Source organism: Lepisma saccharinum, chromosome 21 (assembly GCF_977018435.1).
Source record: "Lepisma saccharinum chromosome 21, izLepSacc3.1, whole genome shotgun sequence".
Classification (NCBI taxonomy): Eukaryota; Metazoa; Arthropoda; class Insecta; order Zygentoma; family Lepismatidae; genus Lepisma; species Lepisma saccharinum.
In genome coordinates, this window is record NC_139249.1 from 45,436,907 (window position 1) to 45,455,303 (window position 18,397).

At 37.2% G+C, this 18,397-nt stretch overlaps 1 protein-coding gene across 7 annotated transcripts in view; it reads left to right on the top strand.

Annotated features, from left to right (window-relative positions):
• Window positions 1-17,630, top strand: part of LOC146004037 (uncharacterized) — a 61,184-nt gene extending 43,554 nt beyond the window's left edge. For all 7 annotated transcript variants that reach the window (XM_083142620.1, XM_083142617.1, XM_083142619.1 and 4 more), the window contains 2 exons: window positions 5,157-5,681; window positions 15,471-17,630. In XM_083142620.1, coding sequence (XP_082998746.1) covers window positions 5,157-5,681; window positions 15,471-16,794 — 1,849 coding nt within the window. In that variant the 3' untranslated portion in view covers window positions 16,795-17,630. The remainder of the gene's footprint in view (window positions 1-5,156; window positions 5,682-15,470) is intronic.
• The last annotated feature ends 767 nt before the right edge of the window (window positions 17,631-18,397 follow it).

Genomic DNA, 18,397 nt, shown 5'->3' on the forward strand with positions numbered 1-18,397 from the left:
CGACGGATGTAATGAACATGATCTCCGAAAATGACTGGTAACACTGCTTCCAGCAATGGAAAATTTGTATGAGCCGGTGTACAGATCGTGCAGGGGAGTACTTCGAAGCAGATAAAGTTCCTGTTGTACAAAATGCCGAATAAAAGATTTCATCAGTCTGGTTTCTTTCTAGCCAAACCTCGTATTACTGGTTTCGCACAAGTTAACATAATTTTACAATGATATTGCACTATTCTTAGATATCAAGAAGAATCCAACAAAACGGGATATATATTGAATACTATCACGAAAAAGTGAAACATAAATCTGCATTGGTGAACGTTACAAAAATTTGGCATGTGCATGGTCCAAACCTCAAATTTACTCCAACACTACTATTTCAATTAAATTAACGCCACTCTCTGTCCTGTCTGTTTAAACTAGTGAGAGATGGTCATTAATCTCTCACTCAGTGAAGTTAATGTCCAATATTATGAAATAAAATACTAATAATAAATACATAAATATTTTAATATCATATTTACTCAAATCATTCAATCATAAAAGCAAATGACTTTCTTCAAGAATTGACTTTTCTCTGCCAGCCCTGCTAAATTTTCACTTTCCATCTACTGATTTATACGAGGGGTGCCCAGAAAGTAATTTCCAATTAGTATGGACCTTGATTTTTCGCAAACGCGAAAACCGTGAAAAATGTTAATTGCTGCGAAGTTGTGTTTATGAATGTGGAGTAATGTCTGGACACATTTTTCGCCTGTTCTAAATATCGAAATAATACGAATTTGGCATAAAAATGCGAATTGTTGCTGTTTTAGCGATTTTTTTTAAAAAAATGTCCTAAAACAATGAAAAATTCCATGAAATCCAACATTCTTGTCTTTTCTAAGCTTAAAGAAACAAAATGTGTCATATTTGTGTACATGGAACGTGCAAGTTTTCAAACATTTTATTCAAGATTAAACTATCTTGCTTGTTATACATGGAATAATTCTGACAACCACATTAAATCATGTATCTCCCACGATTTTTTCAACATCTCTCAAAACAATTTGCATCACAGAGCAAATTGGCAGGGTTCTAATGGGAGATCGAATGTGTATCTACCGTCACACGGTAGCCGCATCTTCAGTATTTGTCGTGCGAGATGTGGTTTGAGTTACCAAACTAAGTGCACACCATTGGCATTAATCGAGCGAGAAATAATGAAACTCAGTCATTTGGGTGTCTGACTACCATGTGAGAGACCTGGGGTCGATCCCCTGCAAGGGAGAACCGGGATCTTTTCCACCTGTTCAAACTGCTCCGGCGCTCACCCAGCATCATATCAAGCGGATACCTGGAGGAAACTTTGGGGGTAAAGGTAGCCAGGAGCTTGGTGCTGATCACATCATCCCCACCTTCAGCTATGATCAAGAAAGTGTTGGGGCCCTAACTCCACACCCCCTAGATGCCTTCATGGCTTGCTGCTAAGCATAGGGGAGCACTTTACTTTTACTTCCTCAAGAATATGATCTAATATATCAAACTGTCACGAAATGTAGACCATGTGACTTACAATTTAAAATAATAGTTTACAAGCGCAATGGAAGTATTAAGTTTCGTATATTTGGCAGAAAAATGTTCTAAAACAAAAACGCGAATTTTGGGAAACGTACTAACAAGTCAAAAAAAGATAATGCCAGTTTTTGGTGCCATAATTTATCTGTATCTGTCACATGAGTTTGATTGATTTAAAAATTTTGGGCGTGTCAGCACTTATGGTCATTATGCACCCTTCAGTATATACAGGGAAAATTCCATTACGTAAAACCCTTACATGAATATTAAAAAGGGGGTATGGAAAATTACTTTCCGAAAATAACTTTCAAGATATCAAAGTGTCACGAAGAGCCATAGGCCATGTGAATTACAATTTGAAACAGTAGTTTAAAAACATCATGAAGGTATAATGACAGGTATTTGCCAGAAAATTCACTAAAATGAAAATGTGAATTTTGGGAAAAATAATGCGAAATAGTAAAAAATAAAAAATACACAATTTGGAAAAAAAATAACAAATCAAGGTCACTACCGATTAGGCATAAATGAAGCAATAATATCAGTAGTAATTTATTGCATTAGTAACAGTGAGTCCTACCTAATTTTCGGCATAATCACCACCTTTGTTCGGTCATTTGTCATAGCATGGCACTAAATTTTGTATGCCCATGGCATATGTGTTTTGACAGCAAAGACTAGAACTATCTCTACCGCAGTGTAGCTGTCAAATCCTTGTCCTGCGAGAAACCTCTTCAGTTGAACAAAGAGATGAAAATCTGTACATGCAAGGCCAGGGTTGTACAGGGAGTGGTCCAAGATCTCTCACCTGAAGTGATGCAAAGGGTGCGCGTGTACTCAGCTGTATGGGCTTGTGCACATTCGCTTGGCCTTGTGTGAAATGTCTGCACCATCGTTTGACCATACTATCACTTACGACATCCTGTCTGCACACCTCGCATGATTGCAGGTGGCTCTGTGCAAAAATCTGATTACTACACTTAGGCTACATCGCAGTCTGTGGGAGACTGTATGAGAGCTGCAATCTCTAACCTAGAACTGTCCTAAAACGGCTGCATTGCGACTGTACCAGATTACAGCTACATGCCACTTCTTCCTGCATACATGTGTGTGTCGCTTTCCGGCCATTAGTACTGCGTACAGGCACCATTGGAGCTTTTTTTAGGATGCCCCTCGTATATGAACTTTCAGAAGCTGTTATTAACAGAGTGTTCCTGTTTTAATGTTTGGTTAGCTAAATCAGGTACCTATAGAATGCAGTTCTATAAATTCCATGCATTAAATTTCTAATACCTACATACCTTTTTTGTCAGCAATAATGGTATAACTGCATGTTGTCAGTTTGACAGTACTTCACTTGGATATACTGTACTGATGCATAAATTCCATTGATAATGTAAGGAAATATGACACTTTATTTTGTAGAATTCAATTGTTTCACTTATATGCAAGAGTTAAGTTGTTTGCTTCACAGAGATCAGAGAACTAGCTTTATGCATAAAAAAATGAGTCCGCACTCATGGTTCTTGCAAGCAGAGGGTACCAAGCCTCAGTGGAAATATCTTACACAACTAACAATGTTTTGCAGGTTAGAATATATACCATAATATTTGTGTGACTTGTAGATGTATTTCGAGTCTGAGTATGTGAAATGGCAAATGTAAATTAAGGACCTCAAATTAAATGTTTTAAATATACCGTTTAATGAAATTAATTAATTAAATTACGTAAATTGGCTACATTGCAATCACACAGACACTTCATATTGTTACTATATTTGTGTGTACATATCAGTGGCACAACCACAGGGGCATCCCCCCCAACCTTGAATGGAAATCAATTCTAAGGAGGGCAAGGGGGCAAACATTAATGGCCAAGGGCACCTGCAGAGGGCACATAGGGGCAATTGTTACCTTCGATTTCAAATCTTATGCAAATAAAAATACATTTTATAAAATTTTCTAGCTCACTTCGCTCGCAATGCCTGCTTTTCTTCGTCTCGTCAAGTTCAGAGCCATAGCTAGGGAGTGGCGGGAGTCGACCCTGGCTGCCCAACAAGCTAAATGATAAAAGTTGTAAAAGAGAGAATACCATGGCACCTCGTGAAATTATTTGCACCCTATTATATCAATATTGTTTTCAGTTTGCAAGAAAATGGATTAAAAATTTATTTGTTCGCTTCACTCGCAATATGATTGTTTTCTGTAATGCATTGTAAATTACCAGAGAGAGAAACAAGACATGCATGAGAAAAGGAACATGCACATTTGAGAGACAATTTATATAATTTTTGCTGTTGGTTTGTTATGAGATGGATGAATTGATTATGTAATGAATATAAGTAATAGACGTATGCTATATATATATATTAAAGAAACTTTGAATATGTACACAATTTAGTGTTGGCATGTATTTTCTTATTCTACATCACTCTATTTTGAATATGTGTAAAACATATGTTGTACATGAAAGTTATACATGTCATATGTAGGAGAAAAATAATATTTGGAATGCATTTATCATGCATGTTCTGCCATTCAAAAATACAGTTTGTGTACTTGTTTTCCATTATTAATGAATGTGAAATTGAACGTTTTTTTTTTTCTTAATGTTTAAAATCATTTGTTGCAACACAAATGCTTTCAACACCGACTTCTACCTCCTTTTTGTGTAATTTATGAGGATGATAACGTCTTTGACACTAACACCACTACTACTACTAATAATAATAATAATCGTCATAATAATGTCATTATTATTATTGGTACATTTGTCCTGATACTTGTCCCCCCCCGGCAAAAGTTTGTGGCTGAGCCTGTGTTACATGTGTATGGGTGTTGAGAGGCGGTAATATGCAAGGTTCAAATAGAGAAAACATGTCCTTGTGGCCTTGAATTTTTTGGAAACTTGCCTTGAAAACTGGGAATTATACTTGAATTTTATCGTGGTCCTAGAGTAGCCACACTATACTAATCTCCTCCCTTACGGTTGTGATTAGAATGCGCCAACACTAAATATGTGCAACAATGTGTATACTTGGTGCAAGACGACTTACACATGCATCCAAGTAGGTGCCACGGCTGAAATGCGAAACCAAAAGTTCTGTGGGGCGTCGACTGGAACTTGCCACCACTGGTGTAAACAAAATTTCCACTATGTAAATGGTAAATCAATCAGACAGATTCAAGATCTGTTCAAAGACACAAATTTGTATCAGTGCTTTTAATTTTAGTTTTCTGATTAAGTAACATATGATCACTGATTTGATTTATCAAATATATACATTAATTTATTCCTTTTATATTTATTCTTTATGTTCTTATAATAGATTCTATTGTTTCTCATCTTTTCAATTTGCTTTGTTCTTATTTATATAGTTATTCACGTATATTGTGTTAATTTTCAATTTTGCACGCCTGGTTCTGCCATTTCTCTCCATTCCGCTTTGGTAAACTATTTACATTATTTGGTTTTATTGGGTACGTAACAACTTTCATTACAACCTCTTCTCAGAAATTTTGAGAAAAAGTTTGTTGTATTTGTTTTATTGATTTAATCACTCTTTTGACTGTTTATCTTCTCTTGTCTGATGATTTCAGTGAAAATATATCATCTGAAAGCACAACATTGGAGTGTGAAAGGGAAGCCAATTTTAGCACTTCACAAAAAACATGTATTAAAGATAGCAAGTCTCTACCAGTAATCCCATATTCCAGTGCTCACTTCAAATCAGAAGATACAAGCTGTGAGAAAACTTCAGTGCTTGAACATGCCATACGTGAAGTTGATGACATTTGTGGGAATGATTTGGATAATTTTGGACCTGTGATATCACCGGATACAAAACCTGATTCAATGAGAAATATATATATGGCAGAGAAGTCAGTTGTCTCCAAATCAGAAGTCAAAGAAGAGGGAAATGCATTCAATTGGGAAGAAAATATATTTAATGTAGGAGAAGAAAGCAAAATTTCATTTGCGAAAAGAGAATATGTGAAGATGGAGGAAGATGTGAAATATAATGATGAAGAAATCCCAACTATTAAAACAGAAGAAAGGAACATAATAAATGTGACGGATGTGGATTTGAACTACCCAGTAAAGGATGAAGATACTAATTCCAGGTAATCGAAAATATCTACATTATAATTTTCTTTACTATTGTCAATAAGATTTTTCCAATGTTAGTCAAAGAGTGTGTTGCAAAATTCTTTCACAGATTTAAGTCAAAATGGCACATAAAATGTAGAAGAGAGCAACTTGTGGTTGTTTTAATCGAAATTGGTAACTGCAATTTTGTACTATCTCTTCACTTCAACATGGAGTCTTTTAGTTGCCCACGAGGTATCTATCTATCTATCTTATGCTTCACTTCAGTTCTTCACTGTTAGACTACTGTCACCCTGGGATGCCACAGCTGCTCTGGTGACAATTCTCCTGACATCTGTTGGGTCTACCAATGGGATGTCATGAAAGAGTTCACAGACTAAAATTTACAGCTTATTGCAAAGTATGCTTGAATGCAGTGGCACAACCACAGTGGAGTCAGGAGGGCATTGCATGTTTAATCTTAGGTGGAAATAAATTACAATGGAACAGGCAAGCTGGGGAGGGGGTCAAACATTCAAGTAAGAAGTAGGACTAACAATATCTAAGACTAGCCTAACAATATAGGATATTCAAGATGAAAATAATGTTAGGGAAAACTGATGCCAAATATCGACTGTCGTCTTCAAATCGTATAACTGTCTCATTTCATAGGACTATGTGCTTCATGAATTGCACCAGTCATTGATCAAAGACAAACTCGTACAGGAACAAGCTTTGAATTCTATGTAAGCATTTTATCTTTCTCTTCATCATTTTTAATTACATATGATATCTACTATTTCATAATCTACAATTTCTAGGAAGGGCATACTATAATGATTTACACTTTATTTTTTTCAGGTCCCATGGTCCACCATTCGAGAAGTGAGGACTGGCATATGAAGCTACAAGTCTAGTCTACCAATTGCAGGCATCAGTGCCCAAAAAGGATTCCCAGTGTTCACACAGCAGCACGTTCTGTACATCATTGTCAGCGGACTATAATGGTCAGCTTTGAACAAGTTGGTTTCAATGGACAGAGGGTGTGACCACAGCAGAGATTTACAGATGATCGGTAACAGTGTGTGGTGAACATGTGCCTTCACGGAAAACCATTTACAATTGGGTGGATGGCTGGAAAACAGGATGCACATCAACAGAAAAAGGAACAAGGGGGTCTGCTCACATTCACACTCACACGATGCTGTCGTTGCACCGATGTCAGGGATTTGGGAACCCATCTGGTGTACACTTTCACCATATTGAGGTGATTGTGCACGATTGGCTGCAAGGTGTTTCTGGACAGGCCCATGTTCACCTCCATTTCAGAAAAGATGATTCACCTGTTCTGAAGAATTACTTGCTCAACCTGTGTCGTATTTGTTGGTGTTGTGACAATCACTTTCCATCCAGAACTGTTGATGGGCCTCCTGTTTTGCAGCCTTCCACCCAATTGTAAACGGTTTTCCGTGAAAGCGCATGTTTACCACACACTGCCACCGATCATCTGTAAATCTCTGCTGTGGTCACACCCTCTCTCCATAGAAACAAACTTCTCCAACGCTGGCCATTATAGTCGCTTTCCATGTTGCCCTATAGTCAGCTGACAATGATGTATGGAATGTACTGCTGTGTGAACACTGGGAATCCTTTTTGGGCACTGCTGCCTGCAATTGGTAGACTAGACTTGTAGCTTCATATACCAGTCCTTACTTCTCGAATGGTGGACCATGGGACCTGAAAAAAAATAAAAGTGTAAATCATTATAGTATGCCCCTTGTACATGTGTGGTTGAAAAGCCACGGACGCTTTCGTGTTGTAATGGCGTAATTTACTTTCAATGGGATCATTGCAACAAAGCCATGGTTGATTAGGGCTTGATGCAGACATAGGTTGTATTATGGGTGGGATGAGGGGGATGAATTGAGGCATTGGCCTCAATCTGTGATTTTTTTTTTCCAGAGGCCTCCCTGAAGGCCTTTCCAACTTCACACTCATCCCTGACACACCAGTGTCTGTGCCTTCTGTTTTCTCCACACAATTGACAACCCTAGCAACACTAGGAGACCCATTGTGTCCAACTACATTTCACCCACTGAACTAATATCTGCCTTCGTAGACTCCCACCTCTCTCATCTGCAGTGTCTGTGCCTTCTGTCTTCTCCACACAATGGACAATCCTAACAACACTGGGAGACCCATTGTGTCCAACTACATTTCACCCACTGAACTAATATCTGCCTTCGTAGACTCCCACCTCCCTAATCTCCAGTGTCTGTTCCTTCTATCTTCTCTACACAATTGACAATCCTAACAACACTGGGATACCCATTGTGTCCAACTACATTTCACCCACTGAACTAATGTCTGCCTTCGTAGACTCCCACCTCTCTAATCTCCAGTGTCTCTGCCTTCTGTCTTCTCCACACAATTGCCAATCCTAACAACACTGGGAGACCCATTGTGTCCAACTACGTACATTTCACCCACTGAACTAATATCTGCCTTCATAGACTCCCACCTCTCTAATCTCCAGTGTCTGTGCCTTCTGTCTTCTCCACACAATTGACAAACCTAACAACACTGGGCGACCCATTGTGTCAAACTACATTTCACCCACTGAACTAATATCTGCCTTCGTAGACTCCCGCCTCTCTACTCTCCAGTGTCTGTGACCTCTGTATTCTCCACACAATTGACAAACCTGACAACACTGGGAGTCCCATTGTGTCCATCTACATTTCACCCACTGAACTAATATCTGCGTTCGTAGACTCCCACCCTTCTAATCTCTTCTCCAAGCCATGGCCTATCTCCTAAAACGTATATATCTGGTCATGGAAACATACAACAAAGAGTGGGGTTTGACATGTTGACCACACTCCACCCCATATCTAACTGTTTGGATGATCTCCCACCATGGGTGAGTGAGTGAGTTGGATCAGGTGGAAGTGAGGCCAGTAGAAACTTACATACAGAATGTCCCAAAATAGTGTTTGCACTCTTTTGAAATATAATAATGGGAACACTAATAACACCAAGTATAAACTTTTTTTCTAGTCACATATCTTAAAGTTACAGATATTCATTTGCAGCAGTAAGTTGTCTGCAATGCTGTAGAACAGATCAACAAACAGCAAATATGGTTTTTTGTAAAAAGGGAAGCACAGGAAGAGTCAATTGTATGTTTCATGTCATCCAATGACCATGGCTCTGTGGGGTACACATTATTATTCAGTTTCCCAGAGGTAGAAATCTAACAGTGTTAAATTGGGAAATCTGTGTTGTAGATACTTCTTACATTGCTCAAAAGAAAATTTGCTCACCTTTGCCACTTCAGGTATACAAATGCCTACCGCCTGGTGGCCTGTGATGGAACTAATATCAACAGAATACCTACACATGTTTACACACACGCACAGTGGTATGGGACCATTTTGAAATCAATAATATGCAAGCTACTTACCTGAACTATAAACATAACCCCACAGCGCTACAGCCCTTGAAGGGCCTGGGCTTACCTACCGACTGCTGGTCTCCCTCCCACACTGTTCCTCCGTCACCTGTTATAGCGTGGAAATCTTAGACCAGTATTGGGGTGATGGCTGATCAGCCAGACGAAACCCCAGCCGTTGTAGGTCTTCTTGACCGGTTTACGCTCACTCACTCGGAGCTTCCAAATTTCCTAATGATGGTGGGTTGCCAACGGCCTTATACGTAGGCCGAATAAATTACGACCAAAGCCGGATTCGAACCTACGCCGTCCCGCAGCGAACGATCTCAAGACGAGTGAACACCTTTTTTTAGGGTATAACGTCATTAAGTTAAGGTAGAGCAGTTGGTTAGGTGCTGCTTTCCTTAATTTTCGTCAAGCCTGAAAGGTCGCTGGTTCAAATGCCTCCTGTCAGCGAAGAAATCAGGCATCTTCTCCCAGCAACAGCGATGCACATCTGCATGCACCTCGGCATCACAGGTGTAACAGTGTCCCTTCAGGTGCTCTTTCAGCCTCAGAAAAAGGAAAAAGTCACAAGGTGTGAGATCTGGGCTGTACTGTTGTTGGGGTAAAATCTCATGGTATTTGAGATGCTGTAATGCATCCTGTGTTCGGATTGTGTGTGGGTGTGCATCGTCATATTGAGGAATTGCATCCTTGCAAGGCATAACTTGCAGTAATCGTGCACGAAGTTTTTATAAAGTCTTCACGTACCAATTGCAGTTTACAGTGGTTCCATGTTCCAAACATTCTGTGTGGACTATACCTTCAATTGGTGAATGGCATGAATCAGTTCATGCACGGAAGTGTTGCAGGGGAAGCACGAGAACTTTGACAAATATTTCTTTTCTCCTGAAATTTATACTTACTAATAAAAATATATATCAATATCTTGATCTTCATAAGAAACTATGCATGATTTACTTAGTAACAAGATGTTCTTTTGTACAACCCTGACACTTAGTAACAAGATGTTCTTTTGTACAACCTTGACAAAATCTGAACATATAAGTAGAGGACAGTTCTGGCAACAGTACATTACTCACAGTCAGAATGGTTGCTAGAATCCTGTGCATGCCTTCAAAAGGAAGTGCTGCTTTCAAAGAAAAAGATTGAAGATAAAAACATTGGTGATTGTTTACCTACACTGAGCATGGTGGTAGAAGGAACAGGACTACAATGAAGTGGAGCATTTCACACAACTTCATCCACTTCGAAAAGTACTTTCCACAGCCGACACTGCACAACTGAATGAGAGATTCGTTCAATGCAGACCCTCCATCAATGTTTTCCAAAACAGAAGAGGAGCAGCTTACTGAACTTTCCTCAGACAACATAGTGAAGTATATGTAGGTTTCTATCTGCGACAATGTCTTAATTTTGTATCCATCCGCAAAGAATAAGTATCCATAGTTAAACAATAATGAGGCCTTACACATTATGCTTCCTTCTGTGACTTTATATCTTCGTGAAACTGGACTTTCGACCATGACTGTGATCAAGTCCAAATAAAATTCAAGAGTAAATATCCAGACTGAGATGATCCTTGTCATTTCCAAATATATACCCAGATTACTTATAATGTGTGCCACCAAGCAAGCTCATACAACTCGCTGATTCAGCTAAACATTGCCATATGCTTGATATCCTGTTTTTTTACTCTGTTTTTATCTCTCAGCTTATGAACATTAAAGAAAATTGCATCATCTGTATTTATATGTTTTCATTACTTGTATGCATACATTAACACATGAACAGATTTTGTGTTGTTTTTTTATGGTCACATAACATGCATTTATCTATTATTGCTGATGGTAGGTGCATGGTGAATGCAGCTTTTGGCATCTGAGGGGAACTGCGACAACAAAAACTTTGAAAACCCCTGGTGAATATTATTAAAATGAATGTTTGGAATTATCTAATATTCTCTGAGGCATATATCGTTATTCAATATTCTTCACAGTACTTCATATTATAACTCTGTAGGAAAGTAGCATATGCTGGTTTTAACAAATGGGTAAACTACTACAGATTTTCACCTACACAGGTAAACATAATATGGAGGTATGTGCTATGAAATAAAACACCATACGAGGGGGTACCAATAAGTTTTCATTATCCCCATGAAATAATTGAGACAGAAAGTTGAGTTTTATATCCTTTTATTGTGACTTCTCTACATAGTCACCATGCAGAGTTACACATTTCTCCCAGCGTTTTTTGATCTGTCGAAGACCATCATTGTAGAACTCTGCAGATTGCATGGCAAACCAGCGCTCCACCTCCAATATGACATCGTTAGTGTTGTCAAAATGGCGACCCCGAAGTGGATTCTTCATATGTGGAAAAGGAAAAAGTCACTTGGTGCTAGATCGGGAGAATAGGGTGGGTGCGGTAATAATTCATAGCCACAACGGTGAGCTTCAAGAACCGCTGCTTGCGATGAATGAGCGGGTGCATTGTCCGCAAGGGGACGGATCCCTTTGGAGATCATGCCGCAATGTTTTTCCTTCACAGCATCTCGTAACTTCCTCAGAAGTGAGCAGTAGTATGTCCCAGTGATAGTTTCTCCCTTCCGAAGGTAGTCTGTAAGGATGACCCCATGACAATCCCAAAACACTGAGAGCATGACCTTCCCAGCAGACTTTTGCACCTTTGCTTTTTTGGGGGGAGGGGACGAGGGGTGCTTCCATTGTTTGCTCATCTCTTTTGTCTCAGGATCATATAGCTAGATCCAACATTCATCCATAGTTATCATATGGGCAAAAAAATCTTACTCGTTTTGTTCCAAAATGATCAACATCTGACTCGACATGTCACGCCGTGTTTGTCTCTGAAGAGGAGTGAGCAAACGCAGAACCCAGCGGGCCGACACCTTAGACATATGCAATTCCTTATGAATAATATTCCAAACACTACCATAACTGAGTCCACTTTGTCGCATGATGTTTTGGATAGTTATGTGTCGATCTTCCAGTATCAGATCCTCGATTTTCTTCACTGTGGCGGCGTCATCCGTGGATGATGGGCGTCCAGATCAAGGTTCATCTGTAACAGACATGTGACCTGTTTGGAAATGTCTCTTCCACCTCACAATAGTGTCATAGGATGGGCAATCACCACCATACACAACTTTAATTTCTTCATGAATTTGGCGGGCGTTGTGACCCTTCAAATGCAGAAACTTAATAACGCTGCGAGCTTCGATCTTCTCCATTTTGCACTTTACTGACAACTAGCGCCACCTATAAAGAACACATAGAAGGTCTAATGACTACAGAAGCAAAGTTTCATCGAAATCACTCAATAAATTCTGGGGGATAATTAAAACTTTTTGATATCCCCTCGTACATTTAAGTGTTAAATTTCATGAAACTTGTATCAGACTGATTCCATTTTAAATCCCCCCAGGTAATGATTGGGCCTCTTCCATGGGTGAGTGGTAGCATCGTCACCTTGTAATCAAGGTGTCCCAGGTTTGATACCCTGTAGAGGCACATAGTGGTTCGGATCCCACTTTAAACTGTAGGTCTAGTTCCGATTAGCCTTTCTGTACATAAAGCAGACTTCAAACAAGAACCCCAGGCAATGACACCCACCATTCAGATTTTAATGAAACTTGGTGTATTCGTTAATACTACCAATGTATGAACAATTTTTCTTCTGTAGCCCTCATAATTCCTGAGAAACAGGGGGCTAAATTTCCTAATCTTGCATGGATCAGTCAATGCTGAGGCCATGGTGGGAGCCTACAGTGCTTAACAGAAATAGTTGTATCTCGAAGTCAAAGTGGCATACCACTCTGAAACTTTTTTTCTAAAGTTCATATATATATATATGTATATTCCATTAAAAAAGTTTTCATAAAGATTCCTCCACTGACAATCGAGAAGAAACTATTGTATTGTTTATAATGTTGATTTTTTTGTATGTCAACATCTCAGATTCCTAAATTTGCATTATCATTATATTATTATCATGCAATTTTTTTCCAAATTTAAGATTAAGGTAAAGTATATTCTGAAAGGCTATGAAATAAAATTAGTGAAATTTGCTGTGCTTATTAATCAATATTCTTCGAAACGAGGTTTATGTACATGCATACAGTCATTCTGTGCCAAATCATCACCAAAAAGAAAAAAAAAACTTTTCAACCTGACCATTTCATATTTTCATGAAATTTGGTAGGATGGTAGAAGACATGGAGTAACTTTTGTAGAAGAAACTAAATGAATATAACATCTTTTGAAGTCTTAATTATTCTTGAACCAAACAATAATATTGTATGTATTGTAAGGTTGATTGATTTGCTTATTTTACTTCGCCTTTTGTGCAAAATGATGAAGGAGACAGCAAACACTTACCACACGAAAATAAATAGTTTGATATTTCATGAGGTTATCACATTTTCAGTTGAAAAGAAAGAGGTGCACAGATTCACACCATCTATATATATGCATATATATGTGCATCAGGCTCCGGCCACGTATGGATGCCATGTGAATTCACTTTCTGGATCTCCCTCACATGGAAACTTTCAGAAATTCTTACCAATAGTGTGTTTCTGTTTTAATATCAGATTAGCTAAAACAGATGCAGGTACAATGCATTCTATTCCTCTTACACAAACTTAAATTTTTATATCGTTTTTGCCAGCAATAATGGTAACTATGTGTTGTCACTTTCACAATACTTGTATATGCTGTAAATGTTTGTATGGAAGGAGAAGTCCCACTGATAATGTAAGGAAATAGGACACTTTGTTTTGTACAATTCCATTGTTTACTTTCATAATGAATAGTCCCGAGAAGCATGTTTATGTATTTTTATCACCCATCAGAATGCTGTATGTTGCCATTTGAGCATCGACCAAGCTGCAAATTCACCTTGCCAAAATCTCACACATGTGTGCAAGGTTTAGCTTGTTTGCTCGTCATCGAAAACAGAAGTCATAATAATAATCTTTATTTATTTGTTGACCCTTTTTGCATTGGTATGGATATCATCAGATACATGTAAATATAGATAAGATATAGTATAAGAGATATTACAGTATAAAAACATCACAGAAGTTTATATAACGCACATATGTGATACACAAATTTACATAAATTGAACGTTTACAATATTAAAAACAATGATAAACAGGTATGCCCATAATAAAAATATATAGTGTATGCATGATTTTTTTTAAGTTGGATACATGATTCTTTAAATTTATGTGATAGTATTATAAACACTAAGCTCTATGAGATTACTAGATTTTTGTATCTCATCATTTAGTATGAAAATAATAGATTTATAAACATACAATCAATATAAAGTCAAAATTTTGTTTTGACAAAAGGCAAATCTACATGTGGATTTGGATGGTATTTTGCATATAAGTCTAACAGGCCTTTTCTGTAGTGTAAATACTCTTTTTGTATGTACGTGAGCTACTCCTCCCCAAGCTGTAATACAGTACTCTAAGTGAGGATAGATAAGACCATAATATGGATTCATGATGATTTCCTTGATATGATACTGCGAAAGAATTTTCAACAGGTATAGGTTTTTGGTGAGTTTATCCAAGATATACTCAGTATGACATGCCCAATTTAGTTTTATCTTCGATGATCAATCCTAGAAATTTTAGCTGGTTAACATACTGTATTTCATTCTCATCTAAGTAGACCGTCAAGTTATCTATCAAAGTTCTTCTTGTTGCCAGGGTTAAAAATCATGAAATTTGTTTTTTGATGGTTCACATTTAGGCTATTAGCGTTTAAGTACTGGGTTATTTGATTAATCGAGATGCAAATTTGTATTGTTTTTTGTGTCACAGGTGGGATACAGTACAAAACAGCAGTAAATTAAAAAGTTTAAATAATCTAATTGTATGGAAAATAACTTCTTCCTTTTTAACTTAATTATGGATAATACTTGAATTTTTACGAAATGACAATTTTAGATTGTTCACTCACAAGTTAGCATAAAGTTAAAGCATTGCATTTAAATATTTTGACATGCAATGTCCCTTTATTTTAAACTCCCGTATATGAAAAATCCCAGTAAAATTTCCATCCTATCTTGGTGAATTATAATAATTTCTCAGTTTGAATATAAATGATAGAAAAGTCGGGGAATGACCCAGAGTATGTGCAGCTGCTGTAGAATGGTACAGTAAAAGAGAAAATTGCCATGGAGTAGTAAACAACATGTGGCTGTAGGTTCATATGACAGTAGGTAGATACTGTTACACATGTTTCTGCAAGCATAAATTTAAGAGTGTAGCCTATGTTAGATGATAATTTCTTGTAATTCAGCATATTGAAACTTTTTGTTTCAGGAACAAAGAAGAAAATTTAATATTACCTGCTTTCATCAGAAATTGTGGGAAACCATCAGGAATCATGTGTGCTGATGAAATTGTTGGTGGAGGTATTAAATATCATCACACCATTGGATCCATGTCAATATGTTGTAATATAAAATCATTCAATAAATCAGTTGCTTTAATTAAACGTAAGTATAGGAATATTCTCAATCGAAAAGAAAATATTAATATCAAACCTGAAATCAAGGATAGGATTTATCGTTTCAATTGTACTCATTGTGGAATATCATTTACAGAGAAAGTAAATTTAATGTGTCATATCAAAACACACAATGAATTAATTTTGTTGAAAAGAAACCAATGCAAGAAAACAGTTATCCAAAACATAAAATTAAAAAAAGAAGGCCACAAAGGAATTCGTCCACATGAATGCCCTCAATGCAAGAAGAGATTTAATCATAGTGGACACTTGAAAATCCATTTGAAAATTCACGAAGAAATTCGCCCATATGAATGCCCTCAATGCAAAAAGAGATTTTCTCGAAGTGGAAACTTGAAAGCCCATTTGAGAATTCACGAAGGAATTCGCCCATATGAATGCCCTCAGTGCAAAAAGAGATTTACTAGCAGTGGACACTTGAAAGTCCATTTGAGAATTCACGAAGGAATTCGCCCCTATGAATGCCCTCAATGCAAAAAGAGATTTACTCATAATTTCGACTTGAAAGTCCATTTGAGAATTCACGAAGGAATTCGCCCATATGAATGCCCTCAGTGCAAAAAAAGATTTACTACAAGTGGACACTTGAAATCCCATTTGAGAATTCACGAAGGAATTCGCCCATATGAATGCCCTCAATGCAAAAAGAGATTTACTCATAATGTCAGCTTGAAAGTCCATTTGAGAATTCACGAAGGAATTCGCCCATATGAATGCCCTCAGTGCAAAAAGAGATTTACTACAAGTGGAAACTTGAAAGTCCATTTGAGAATTCACGAAGGAATTCGCCCATATGAATGCCCTCAGTGCAAAAACAGATTTACTCATACTGGAAGCTTGAAAACCCATTTGAGAATTCATGAAGGAATTCGCCCATATGAATGCCCTCAGTGCAAAAAGAGATTTACTGAAAGTGGACACTTGAAAGTCCATTTGAGAATTCACGAAGGAATTCGCCCATATGAATGCCCTCAATGCAAAAAGAGATTTACTCATAATTTCAACTTGAAAGTCCATTTGAGAATTCATGAAGGAATTCGCCCATATGAATGCCCTCAATGCAAAAAGAGATATACTCGAAATGGACACTTGAAAACACATTTGAAAACTCATTAACGAATTCGTCCATAATGTCCTTAGTACCAAAAGAAAAACATGCTTTAAGTGCTAACTTTTTAATTAATTTGATAATTCACGAAAGCATTGGTCATACAAATCCCCTACAAAGGAAAAACTTATCTTTGAAAATACAATCTGGAAAATTGATTTGATGGAATTTTTTCTTATGCAAGCATTCATAATACATTTACGAGTGTTTGTGGATAGCTTCTAGCTTTATTTAGAAGAAATGAGATTTTACGAATGATGTTGATGTTTTTATTTAACATGTTCTTTGTGAAATCTGTCTCACTTGTTTGACTTTTGTCGGAATTTTAGAAAACCTTCTAAAAAGATAAATGGTTGTTACTGAAAACTTGCCTTTACAACCTATATGACCTCAGCAGTTGTAACAAAACAACTCCTCTTCTGGTGTTTTTTTTTTTAAGATTTGGGTAGAGATAGTCTTATGAAGGGGCTAAGCATATGGAAAATAGCAAATGATTCAGAAATTTTGAATGAACCCAGGTGAGCCAAATTTTGCATTATGAAGGTGGCTCTGTGTGCTGATGCGATGACCACTGATGTGCCGTAGACTATAAGTTTACATCTACATGCATTGTCTATGTGTAATGTACATGAATATTGCATTAGCTTATACTAGTTCACATAGTCTACTGTAGAGAATAGATTTAATGTAAACAACACGGAAGAATGAAATTCCTTGTTCTGTTTAAATGAGAAAGTATTTTTTCGTCTTCAAACAAGTCTATTATCTGTGCCGGTAACCAACTTATGACCATCTAATGTAAACAAACTTATTTAATTTTCAGTAACGATAGAAAAATGGACTACTGGGAAAAAACAAATGACAAGTCAGGTAAACACTGATCTTACTGTTTACACTGACAAAAGGACGGGAAAGCTGAAAAAAATAGATTTTTTCGCCATTTTAATACATAGAAAAATGCATTTGTCTTTAGCTCTTAGACGACCGAACATGTTTTCCCGGTAAACGCACGAACGACCAAGGCATTTTCAGCGGAAATTTTAAATTTCCGCATGCTTTTATATAATATTTTATATCTCTGGTACTAAGAGCACTGGGGTTACAAAGTATACCTTGTTTTGTTCAGTACAGATGTGCCTATAAGCCTATGACATTAAAAAAAATTTCCGTTATCGGGTAGAAGAGGAAAAATAAGAAAAACTTGCTGTTTTTTTTACGAAATTTTAAAATCTGCTGGTCCCCACATGGTGACGCAGGGACGTAAATGTGCAAAATTGTACCAGCACATTGCCTGCTATGTTTTACACTATCGTAAAAGAAATCACGAACATATTCGAGATACTTTCTTGGAAAGGATATATTTTCCAATGTGAAGCACACGATTTTTTTTGAGCGAGAAATTTGAAATTTGGCGCACATACATTAATGTTTTTTTTTTAACTGAAATTAAGAACACTGGGGTTACAAACCTCCTTTTGTTCAGTACAGATGTGGCTATAAGCCTATGACGTAAATAACAAATTTTCCGAAGTCTGGCAGAAGAAGAAAAATGATTTTTTTTATGAAATTTGAAAATCAGCGGGCCCCCATGTGACGACGCCGCGACCTAAA